Source organism: Rattus norvegicus, chromosome 10 (assembly GCF_036323735.1).
Source record: "Rattus norvegicus strain BN/NHsdMcwi chromosome 10, GRCr8, whole genome shotgun sequence".
NCBI classification, from domain to species: Eukaryota; Metazoa; Chordata; class Mammalia; order Rodentia; family Muridae; genus Rattus; species Rattus norvegicus.
In genome coordinates this window covers 10995001-11007073 of record NC_086028.1, presented here as the reverse complement: position 1 = coordinate 11007073, position 12073 = coordinate 10995001, and the positions used below count along the sequence as shown (strand labels likewise).

Genomic DNA, 12073 nt, shown 5'->3' with positions numbered 1-12073 from the left:
TCCAACCCTCAGTATGCATTTAAAGAAAAGAAAGGTAATGGTGTTTCTTGTCCAGAGGTTAACCAAGCGCTCTAGGGCCTTTATGGTGAAATGCTGCATATCTGGCAGGCATTGTCAGATGGTAGAGACTCTTTGAAGAGTGAAAATACCCGTAGAACACTGAGAGACTATAGGACATGATTGTAAGGGAAGGACCTCTTTATCTCTGAAGCTAGCACAGAGCCAAAACAGAAGCAGCTTTTAATCCTCCCTGGTGTAAACCTTCCTTGAAACATATTTGTAAGCACACCTGGAATGAGGTCACTTTCTCCTGACAGAATGGCGCTTTTAGAAGTAGGCAGAGCCCTGGGTACATTGTCAGCTTGAGAGCATGAGAACAGGGAATAGTTGCCACAGACAGGCATCTTGTAGTAGGTGGACTGACTTCATCCTGATTCCTGGATTCTGCATAGAGATACTTCATGAAATTCTGACTCAAGAACCAGAGGAGAACTTGATTTTGACCTAGTATTTTTAGCACTTTAGACCTGTTTCAACCAGGTCCCTGGGCTATCAGGAGAGGACTGAATTTAGGGAACATGGGGCTTGTATAAGGCAAGAGTCAGATGCAGACTCTAAGGATTCGTATCTTTGACTTGCTTATGGATGGTGTGGTCCACAACTCATTGTCTGCTTTAGGATCTGTTTGTGGGTTCCTTGCATCCATGTCTTAAAGCTGGGAACTCTGCTTGCCTAGCAAGCAAAAGGCCCTGGGTTCGGTCCCCACCTCCGAAAAAAAGAAAAGAAAAAAAAAAGCAAAAAAAAAAAAAAAAGCTGGGAACTCTGTAGTGAATGTCAGAGGCCTTGATAGGGTGAGGGTGAATTTGCATTTCCACAGAAGGAAATCTTTGAGCCTTCTTTGAGGAGCAAAGCCAGTAGCAGTAGTCAACTTCTTTGAAGAAGCAGTCACATCTGAGGACTTCCTCTACACGGGTGGGTGGCTGCCATTTGAGTGAGGTGCAATGTGGGTGACTCCCCAGCTATGGAGAGCCTGTGTACGGTGAGAATGAGATGGTGCCACCTCCACTTGCTTTGGAAATGGGCCTTTTTGAGAGAAAGAAAGTAGTTAAAGAGAGACTCTGGGTCTGTAAAATTTTTAGCAACAAAGGGGAGAGGGATAGAAAGGGAAAGAAAAAACATTTCTTGAACCATTCTTATGTCTCCTCCCTGATCTTCCAAAGCTATCAGGATGGTTAAGGATATGTAGTTCAGTGGTGAGCACTTGCCTAGCATGTATAAAGCCCGGTGTCCATTACCAGTACCTCAAGGAGAAAAAGAAAAACAAAACATTGGGGGCAATCAGAAGAGCAGCCACGTAAAATGGGTTAGCAGCGTGAGCTTCATTTTGAGCTATGCTACAGATGTGGGGCTCTGCAGGGCTGGCAGGGATACCCTGTATCTGGCAGTGAGCTGAGCCTTGGTTCTGCTCTGCTTTCCCTTCTGCGTGTATCTGATGCTGTTACCTTTGCCTTTGTACCTCTGGGATCTGAGTACATTTTGATGACAAGAGAATGAACATTGTCTGAATTGTGTATGGTCATCAGGCCTTGCAGGGGCCCGTGTCATGTTGCAGAGTGCCTGTTCTATAGATGTGCTCAGTGGCCCCTGCCAGAAAAGTGGTAGTGCTCATGCGTGATGCAGGATGCTGTGAGCAGCAATGCACACAGCTGCTATTGGGGGACATTTGCTGCTTGTGTTCCCTGTGAAGTGTGTTTATGCTGCCTTAAAGGCACTGGAGCACTGAAAGAATGATCTGATTTTGCTTATTCTTTTCCAGATACTTCACAGCTTCATGGGAAAGGGCCTGTTGTCCCGAGGAAATTGTGACCACGTTGGAGGATGGAATTGAATGGCATAGGTCTAGGAGGAAGCCCAACATGTATGTCTCTGATAACAGACATTTGCTGTGCTCTTCTTGCCCACTGCTTTTCTTCTGGAGCAGGCATGAGTCTGAAATGGAGCACTTCTTAGCACTTCAGATGGGCCTCCAACCAAGGGCAGCTTCTGCTGCTCACAAAGCACTTACTGACCTGGTGCTCTAGGCCTTGTGGCTTTGTCGCTGGACGACATCAAGGGGCAGCTCTGTGCGGGGAAGTGTGCCTAGACTGTTGGGAAGCATAGTGTACATGAGCACCTGTGGCAGATCTGTTGGCTACTGGGTTCTAGATCTGCGTAGCTCCTGGCATTGGTGTGTCTCAGAGCTCCCTACTGGTCAGGGCTCCTCCTGGCCACAGTAGAATCCCTGGATGGTTGTGACTCCATCCCATCCTCAGGTTATGTGCTCAAGAGGACAAGACCCAGGCCAGAGCCGCATGTGGGGAACCTTGCAAAATTCTAAGAACACATAATGTGTGCTCCTTGTAGGGAGTTTCTCCTTAGAGCATGACAATGAAGCTCTCATAGAGAAAAGGATCTTTATAGATTCAACAATCGTGGTAGGATTTTTAAAGACACCTATCTTGGGCTGTTTGCGTCATTACCATTGAATGCTTGGATAGAATGGGACTGCTCTTCACACATCACATTATAGGAAGACTTAATTCCAGTGCCTTTTTGGTGGAGCAGACTTTGACAACTCACACCTATCCATTCAGCCCACTGAATGGATCTGAGATGAAGATCTTTTTTTAAAGCTAGTCTGTATTTAAGACAGTTTTATTTAATTGGGTTTTTTAATGACTGCACACCAACCTGTGCTGTCCTGACTTGAAAGTCATCTGAGCCTCCAGATCCCAGGTTCCCGTGGAGCTACAGCTCTGGTTTGTTTTTTGTAGAGTTGATGCAGGTGGACTACAGGGGAGCCCCTCAGCCCTCTGTGTCTGAGAGCCCAGGGGTTCCAAGCCACAGGTAGACATTCCACTTTGTCTTACTCTTAGAAATCTCTCTCTGGCAGAGCCGAAGGACAGGCCTCTCTGAAGTATCTGCCACAGAGAAGAGGTCTGGGGTGCTGGTGCTTTCTAGACAGCGAGCTTCTGTGTGGACTTAGGAGGGATGTCCAGAGGGTCTGGAGAGTAGACAGAGATCAAAGACAGAGATCAAAGAGCTTCCATTGTTGGGCTATCACACTTAGCCAGTGGCTATTTCATATGAACTTGGAGGGCTCTTGCCTAACCTGTAAATCTGCCTCACAGTGGGTCTGGCTGACTGCCTAGCCAGACAACATTTGGGGAGGTGATCACTCAGTATGCACCCTAGGGTGGGTCAAGTGTGCTTTTGGTTCCTGCCTCAAGGGTGTGGAGCTCAGTAGCTCTCTATTCCTGTGGAGGTGTCCACCTTTCCACCTTACTGGGAGCAAGACCTTTGTCAGCTCTTTGGTCTAGCCTCTGCTCTGACTCCTTTTGTATGGAAGAACCAACTGTTTTCACATTGGCCATGTGGATTCCTTATCCTTTTATTACATATATTTTTTGCAACATGGATTTCCAGTTTGTTTACAGAATAGTCTTAGGTAGTAGCAAAAAGAGCCAAAGAAGAGATTTGTATAGCTGAGCTCTAAGCCGAGCTGAGGCTGCCCGCAAAGCTGAGCAGTGGGAACTCTCCAGGCTCCTCTGCCCGTCAAACAACGGGCCCTAGCACCCCACCCCTTTGGTGCTCCCTCCTCCCCATGTCCACTGCTTGTGCAGCTAGAGCAGGATGCCCTCATCTTTAGGAATCCAGCGATGCCTCTTGCCTCAGGGAAACGTTTCTTTGATGGGGAGTTTATGAGATTTCTTTTCCTTGTTTATGCTTTATTTGTGGTAATGAACGAGTGAATGACTTAAACAGCCATGGCCAGGGAGACCTGCGGCCCGGCTTCAGCAGAGGGTGGAGGTAGAGCAAGCTCAGTGGGATGCAAGGGTTTCTTTGGTGGGTGCAAGGTTCTGAGACTTAACCAGGCGTGGCCGTTTCTTAGGTGTGAGAGGGGCTTTTGTGCCGCAACTATGTTGGTGTTAGGGGGTGGTATGGAAATTGTTAATCTTGTATAAAGCAACTCAATAAATTGTTTTGAGGTTTCCAAAATGTCTTTCCTCATTTTTCATTGCCATTGTATTTGCAAGTGATTCTTCAGTGCAGTGGAGCCCTGGTGTGAGAGCCAAGGATCAGCCTCATGTGTAAAGGATTCATACTTGCTTTGAGTTAGAATCAAGCCACCAGATTTTTATTTTCATGCCATAAATAAAGTTCCCTATCACTCCCATTTTCTTACATAATACATGAAATACAGAGAAGCAGAAATTCATTTGGTGAACAATCAGCTTTTGTATATCTAAGTGCCAATGAGATAATGAAGACCTGTGAGGCACTGAAAGTAAGACTAGCACACCATCCAGTACCAAGCTCTTTTCATTTCAGAGCTAGCAGACAGTTGTTGGTGCCTGTCTTTCTGGCACATCCTGGCTAGTTATTCTAGCACCACGAGCCAGGCATTGTGGATTCTGGACACATGTTCTAGTGTAGAGCCCAGTCTGTTCAATGAGAAGAATCACTACTGAGCAAGCACTGCTGATAGTTGGATCCCAGTCAGGAAAATGGAATGGCAAGAAGGAAGGTCAGCAGCCCCAGTGGACCAGTCTTGAGTTGAAAGAGGCAGAAAGGAGGTAGTCTGCCTTCAGTGTCATGTGATACCACAAAAGCCCATGCTGTCTTGTTGAGTGTGTCTATTTTCTCCTGCTGTGGTTTCCAGCTGTGGCACTGGTGATGGGAACATGTAGGAAAGAGAGAGAAGATACCAAGGCTATTAAGTCATCAGAGGTGGGAGCAGGTCACTCAGACTGACTGAGTATATACTCAGCTGGTATCTGCTGGTATTACAATAGCTGCACTATAAGCAGCCTGATACAGTGAGGACAAAACAGCTCAGAAGTCTGTATTAGGGCTAGGGAGCAGAAGACACCCAGGAAGTTGCTGAGAACGAGTTAGCCAACCACCTCCAAGAAAAGCCAGGCAGAAGGGCTGGATCTACTTCTGCCCAGACACCAAGACTGCCAGCTCCTGAATGGACATATCCTTGTTGACATAGCGGTCATATTGAGCAGGGGTTAGCCTGCCACTCTGCAGAGCATCCTCAATGGAAAACTTCTTGCCAGACTTCCTGTCATGGATTACTGATGACTCCCCATTAGGACCTTTCACTGATATCTCTTCCCAGTCACACTCCTGGCTTCTGAGCTTCACGAACATTTTCCAGTCGATGAGCCCAGCCCGGTGGGCCTCCTCTGGGGACAGCTCACGACCTGTGTCAGGGTCAATGACCACTATGGAGCGCCTCAGGTGGTTCTCCCTCTGCTCCCTCTTGACGGCTACAGAGCCCAGACGCCTCTGCAGTTCATCGATCTCCAGATCCTTGTCCTTGGACATCTTCTTGAGGTCATCCAGTTCCTTCTCTAGGGACCACAGCCTAGAGTTTAGGTGGGTTCCAGAGTCTACCATGGTTATGTTCTTCAGATCTCGAGTTTCTGTTGCGGCCATCTCAATCTCTGATTGGAGTCTCCGGGTCTCTAGCTGCAGGTTTTGCCGCTCTAGCTGTAGCTTGTGGTTTTCTTCTCTCAGGAAATCCAGTTCCTTGGATGACTTGGAATTGTAGAATTCTAGCTCAGATAACTTGGCTTCCAGCCGGGTCACCTCTGAATCTAGCTCCCTCTTGCTCCGGCTCTCCTCTTCCAGGCTCTTCTTGAGCCGCTGGATCTCTTGCTCAGTGTCACCCTTTTCTACCTGGACACTCTCGGAGAAGACCACCTTTTCTTTGATCTCTGTCTTCTCCAGGGCAGCCAACTTTCTACGCAGGGGCTCAAGCTCACCCTCCAGTAGCTGCCTCCGGTGTCGCTCTTCCTCCAGCTGGGCTCGGAGCAGGGCATGTTCCCTGGTTTGCTGTGGGTCCTGCTGCAGCACCACCTTTTGTGTGTGGGTCACTTTCTCACCAGTCTTGGCCTCCTCTTGCTCCAGTGCAGCCAGCCGCTGTTGCAGCCTCTGCACCTCCAGCTCAGCTGCCCTACGTGCCTGCCTCTCACGCTCCAGCTCCTCCAGCTGCCTCTCCAGCTCTGCTCTGCGATGCTGTAGCCGCCGTAGCTCCACACACAGTTTATCAATCTGCCTCAGCTCAACATCAATGCTGTCTGTGAAGGCAGTCACCTCAGCCCGCAAATCTGGCTCATCTTCATACTGTACCACCTCCTGGCGTACAATCCTTTCCTTACCCTGGGCCAGCTCTTCCTCCTTGCGTTTGATCTTCTCTTCCTGGGATGCCTGCTCCCCTTCCAGGTCCACCAGTTTCTTCTTTTCTTCTGACAGCTGTATACGCAGAGACTCTACCTCCTTCTTGGTTTGGGGGTCTTCCTGGAACTGCAGGATCTCCTGGACCACCTCTCTAGTCTGCACCTGTGGCTTGGTGTCTTTCAGGATTTGGATCTCCTGCTTCAGCTGATAAATCTCTAAGTCACACCTTTCTATTAACCTGGTCTTGTCCATGATCTCCTCCCTGAGTCGCTGGAGTTCCTGCTCCGTCTCTGGGTCAGTTGTGTATTTAATGACCTCTTTGGTCACCTCTTTGACTTCTACTTGTGGCCCGCGGTTCCGTAGGGCCTCCAGCTCACTCTGGTAGCTCTTCAGCTGCTCCTCAGCACCTCTGAATTTGCGCTCCTGCTCCACCAGCTCCAGGCGGAGGTTGGCCACTTCACTCTCTGCCTTGGGATCTGGCCGCACAATCTCTCGGACCTTCTCCTGTACCACCACCTTGGCATTTTCTTCTTCCAGGGCCCATATCTTTCTGAGAAGCTCTGTCTTCTCCCGCTGGCTAGTGCGAGCCTTGGAAGCCTCATCCTCATACTGGCGGCTGAGGTCATTGACTTCCCTCTCTGCAGCTGTATCTTTCTCTACTTTGAGCACCTCTTTGACAGTGATCTTGCCTTCTGCCATGGCTCGTTCTTTCTCCAGTCTCCTGAGCTTGGCCTGTAGGAAACTCAGCTCCTCTTCCTGCTTCTCCCTGAGTGTACCTTCCCGTTGGTGTTCCTCCTGTAGCCTCCGGTATTCTGCCTCCAGCTGAGGGTCATTCTGTAGCTTTACCACCTCTCTCTCAGTGACCTTTTCCTGTACCCTGCTCTTCTCAGCAGCTAGGGCTGCTACGCGCTGCTGTAAGAGTAGTACCTCAGCCTCTCGGGCACCTTTCTGGCGCCGTAGTCCCTCCAGCTCCTCCCGAAGCTGTAAAACCTCATCCTCCTGGGCTCTGTCTGGCTCAATGCGCAAGACCTCCTTGACCACATACTCTTGTCCCCCATCCCTGGTCTCCTGTTCTAGGGCCTGCAGCCGGAGCTGCAGTGCTCCCAGCTCCTCCTGCAACAGCTGGTTCTTGTGCTGTTCCTCAGCCAGGGTCTGCTGCAGCTGCTGGAAGCTCTCCTCCAGGGCAGGGTCTGGCACCTTCTTCAGCACCTCCTTCCTCACCAATGATTCCTGAGGACCCTGATCCTTCAGGGTCTGGATTTCTTCCTGGGCACTCTTGACCTCATTTTCCAACTGTTGCCTTCGCTCCATCTCCTCCTCCAGTTCCTTCTGAATCTTCCATGTTTCCTCCATGCCAGAGCCTTGCTCTCTCCCTTGCAGAGTCTCATGGGTCACTCCTGCCTCTGGTTGCTGTGGCAGAAAAGACAACGAATGCATGGTTAAGAGACAGACAGGTCTGCTGACCCAGACCAGGTTGGGCTAGCTACCCTATGATGATCTGGGGGACTCCACTAGTGCTCTAGGATTACTTTTTAAAGCCTTTAAAAATTGAATAAGGCAAAATGTTTTGCAGGCACAGAGCAGTCTGAGGTGACACCAGTTTCCCATCTCTGCCCTGTCCCTAGGGGATGTCTGTTGTCCTTGGAGAATTTTTATGTATATTTTTAGTGAGCACCACATGTTTACTTTTTGTTTTGCAGTTTCTAACTGGAGGGCAGAGTACCACCTTGGCTCAGAAGGTGCGACATCATTGCGTTACAGCCTTGTGTCCACTGTGTGGACAGTTTAAGCCAGAGTTCCTTTCTATGTCAGATAATACTGTCATTAATCTTATTGAGTCCTGGAATAACACTTGGGGCTCGGGAGAACCCCTGGCGAGCACATGGACTTGCACTCTGACCCCAGCTCATGTGACAATCCTGGGTTTTGATGCTCGATTGTAGAAACACTTGTAATCCCAGCATCAGGGAGGTGGAAACTGGAAGCTTCCTGGGCCTTGCTGGCCAGCTAGCCTAGCCTAAATGGTTAACTCCAGGCCAGTAGGAAACCTTGACTTGAAAGAGATAGATGGCGCTCCCCAGGATGACTCTCTGGTTGTCTTTTGCCCTGCACACACAAGCATGGACATGTATCTGCACATAAGTGAATCCATACACAGAAACACACACATGCCATAAAAAAATAGTTTTGAAGCTGGGTGGTTGTGGTGTATGCCTTTAATCCCAACAAGGTGAGTTCCAGGACAGCCAGGACTACACAGAGAAACCCAATCTTGCAAAACCAAAACGAAAACAAACAAAAAACAATAAAACAAAACAAGACAAAACAAAAACCTCTGGGGGCTGGAGAGGTGGCTCAGCAGTTAAGAGCACTTGTTGTTCTTACAGAGGACCCAAGTTTGATTCCTAGCACCCACATGATGGCTCACAACCACCCGAAATTCCAGTTCTAGGGGATGTGTTGCCTTCTTCTGACCTTGGGCACCAGACACACGTGTAGTGCACAAATATACATACATACATACATACATTCATACATACATACATACATACATACATACATGCAGGCAAAAAACTTGTAAACAAATAAAAGCCTTTGACAAGTGCTCAACAAACTTCGTTTGGATTGGGATGGGTGTTAGCTCAAGTAGTGAAGAAGGCTGGCTCAGCTTGGCATCAGCATTAGTCCTCAAAAGTGAGGAGAGGACACTCCTTTCCTTCACAGGCTGTGTCTCTAAGGCAGAGGAGGAGACTTTGATTTCTCATCTTGTAGGACAATTTGAAGTAGTATTTTTAACTAACATGGCTTACCTGTCTCAAGAGATTCAGTGCAAACTCCAAATTTTGTAGCCTCTGTCTGTTGATGGCATTAACTTCTGTGAACTTGGCAGCAAGAGCAGCTTCCTACAGAGACATTTTAGGACAACAGTTAGCAGACAAGCCAAAAGGCTAGGGGAAAACAGTGAGAACACCTGTACACAGTCTGGGAAGGGCCTGGCAGGCGGGGAAAGGGGTACTTCTTGCCCATTCCTAGACATAGCTCCATCCATTGGTGGAAAGGTAGTCTGAGATGACCCACGTTGAGTCTTGGTCCATAACTGTTGAGCAAGTCTCTCTAAGTATTCTTTTCACAGCCGTTGCAGGCTGTACTGCCTTCTACTACAGACTTGCATAGGGGAGCAAGGTGGGAGCTCCCATGTGTCTGGCACTGGACCAGAATCCCTACAAGCCTGCCTTGCATATCGATGTCTCTGCTTCAAAGCAAGTTCTTGCTCTTCCACATGCATTGCAGAGGACTGCATCCGGAGAACCCTCAGCAGTCTTCACTTACAGCTCACCTCTTCCTTCACTTTGGCAGCAGGAGACTGCAGCCTGGCTCTCTTGTTCACATGGCTGTTCCGTCCGTTCTCCAGGTCCAGCAGGGACCTTAGCTTCTCTGCTTCAAGCTCATAGTCCTGGGTAAAAGAAAGATAGTGCAGTAGTCAGGAGGGACAATGATTTATGCTCCTTCTAAGGACTTCAAGCTCCCACGATCTGGTTTAGCAATCTTGCATAGCTTCCTCCCATCTGTGCCTGAGCTGGCTACCAGGAGGTCCTAAAGCTACTAAGACAGTGATGTACGTGCTACCTCAGTGAGCAACATCCAGACAAAAAATGTGCCTGCAATTCCCAACTATTGCAGGGACACAAACCAAGTTGATTCTTCAGGCCTTCTGTAAGACCCGGAGGCCAGATGCTGTTTCCTTAGTGAACAGTGCATCCTAAGCTCTTCTCCCTTGACATTGCTCATCAAGTAGATATTTGATCATTCACACAGACATTCCTGCATAAGGCTTTGCTGGCTAGTTTTCCTGTTATAACTAGAGCTGTTACATCATTTTGTTTGGTGTATATCAGTTTTCACTTTGTTTTGTTTTCCTTTAGGGTAAACACCCTCAAAGAGCTAACCGTTTCTAAGAATATAACTCCTGGATAATATTGGGTGTCTGATGCCATATTATTTTGTCAAAGGGATGGGCCTACACATGGCTACTACCCACTTCCCCAGCAACCCACCTAGACTCCTCTGTGACTCTTGAGGCAAAAGCCCCTCCTGTGTGCTCTGACAGGGTTCATGGCTCACCTTCACTGCTTGCTGGTACTGTTGGGAGTCTGCGTAGACCTTCTGCGCCCCTTGTTCCATGCTTGCTATCTCATCAAGCAAGTTCTGTGAAGCAAGAGATACTGGGAACCAAAACAACCACACACACGAGCTCCCCAGAAGTCTGAGTCCTTAGAACCGAAAGTCAACATGCTACAGTTCAAAGTATAATGGGTGGCTTTCTTGTATACATTTGTTCACCACAAAGGGCAATGCCAAGGCCTGGAGCAAGGGCCGTGAAGATGGTTATCTGTGCCAGGAAACAGGTGTTTATTGTGTGCTCTGAAATGCCAGGCTCTGCTCTGATAGAGCATGTAATCCTTCGGTGAGGTTGTGAGCCAAGTCTGAGGAACTTGTTTGAGAATGAGAAAACAAGTCCAGGAAAGGACAGCACATAAAATATCATGCACTGGATTTCTCTCTGTTTCCCTCTGTCTCAGTCAGTCAGTCAGTCAGTCAGTCAGTCAGTCAGTCAGTCAGTCATTTGTCTGTCTTATCTGTCTGTCTGTCCGTCTCGGTGTGTGCACATACAAAGACTAACAGTCTACACCCTGTCTTTTCTGTACTCCACTTACTTTTTGAGACAAGATCTCTCACTGAACCTGGAAATCAATCTCTTTGGCTATGCTTGCCAGTCAATGAATTTCATGGATCCATTTGTCTCTTGTTCTGCTCAGTGCTATAGACCTGCATAGCTATGCCTGACTTCTTAGGTAGGTTCTAGTGATTTAAATTCAGGTCTTCATGTTTGCATAGCAAGCACTTAAGCACTTTTCTGACCAAAAAAAAAAAAAAAAAGTCCAGCCACTGGATTTCTGAGTGGCACTGAGGAATCGGGAAGCCCAACTTTGATAATGGGATCTTCCCCACAGGGTTCCCCGTGTTTTGGTCATGGGGCACCATATAGCCAAGCCACATGAGTATCTGCTGGGCCAGGTCCTGTTTGAAGAGCCCTGAGAGGAAAGGGGTGAGCAAGACATGCAGTGCTTGTGAGAGGATGCTGAGAGCTGTGGCCCCTTCCTTTGCCTTGCCCCATTGGCCTTGAGAACTTTTTTTTTAAGGTATGTGAGTACACCATAGCTCTCTTTGGACACACCAGAAGAGGGCATCGGATCCCATTGCAGATGGTTGTGAGCCACCATGTCTGGAAGAGCAGTCAGTGCTTTTAACTGCTGACCTGTGTCTCCAGCCAGGCCTTGAGGACTTCTGATCCTCCAAAACATACATCACATAGTAGAAGCAGCCATCTTACCTTCTGGTTCTTCAGTTTGGTCTCCATCTGGCTGAGGCTGTCTGTCTCCTGGGGCTCATAACTGGGAGTCTTGACCAAGAACTGAAGCACATGGTCATAACCTCGGCAGTATTCACTGTAGGCATCCCTGGCACTCTGCAGGCTCTGGGCCCTGAGGGGACAAAGCCAGTCAGGTCTCTCTTTATAGCAGGCAAAAAACCTCACCGATCCCTCAGTTTTTGGAGGTCCTCTTTAGGTTTGTGTAGGGGAGAGGGTTTGACTGGCCAGTAAACGCCACAGGATCCACCTATTTTTGCTTCCCCAGTTCTAGCATTATAAATCTGGGCCGCCATGCCTACCCTCTACATGTGTGTTAGAGATAAAATTTGGGTCCTCATACTTGTGTGACAAAGTGTATTCTGACTGAGGCTATCTTCCTAGCCACAGTAGAAAAGCCAAACGTAACTGAAT

General features: G+C 48.4%; 2 protein-coding genes across 3 annotated transcripts in view; one reads left to right on the top strand and one right to left on the bottom strand.

The window, feature by feature from the left end:
- Positions 1-4038, top strand: part of Ubn1 (ubinuclein 1) — a 35431-nt gene extending 31393 nt beyond the window's left edge. For both annotated transcript variants that reach the window (NM_001106977.2, XM_006245787.5), the window contains one exon: positions 1817-4038. In NM_001106977.2, coding sequence (NP_001100447.2) covers positions 1817-1866 — 50 coding nt within the window. In that variant the 3' untranslated portion in view covers positions 1867-4038. The remainder of the gene's footprint in view (positions 1-1816) is intronic.
- Ppl (periplakin) overlaps positions 4039-12073 on the bottom strand; it is a 45648-nt gene continuing 37613 nt past the window's right edge. The window contains exons 18-22 of the mRNA NM_001106976.1: positions 11624-11774; positions 10354-10437; positions 9569-9685; positions 9042-9134; positions 4039-7641 (exon numbers count right to left, since the gene is read on the bottom strand). Of these exons, the coding sequence (NP_001100446.1) occupies positions 4978-7641; positions 9042-9134; positions 9569-9685; positions 10354-10437; positions 11624-11774 (3109 nt within the window). The 3' untranslated portion in view covers positions 4039-4977. The remainder of the gene's footprint in view (positions 7642-9041; positions 9135-9568; positions 9686-10353; positions 10438-11623; positions 11775-12073) is intronic.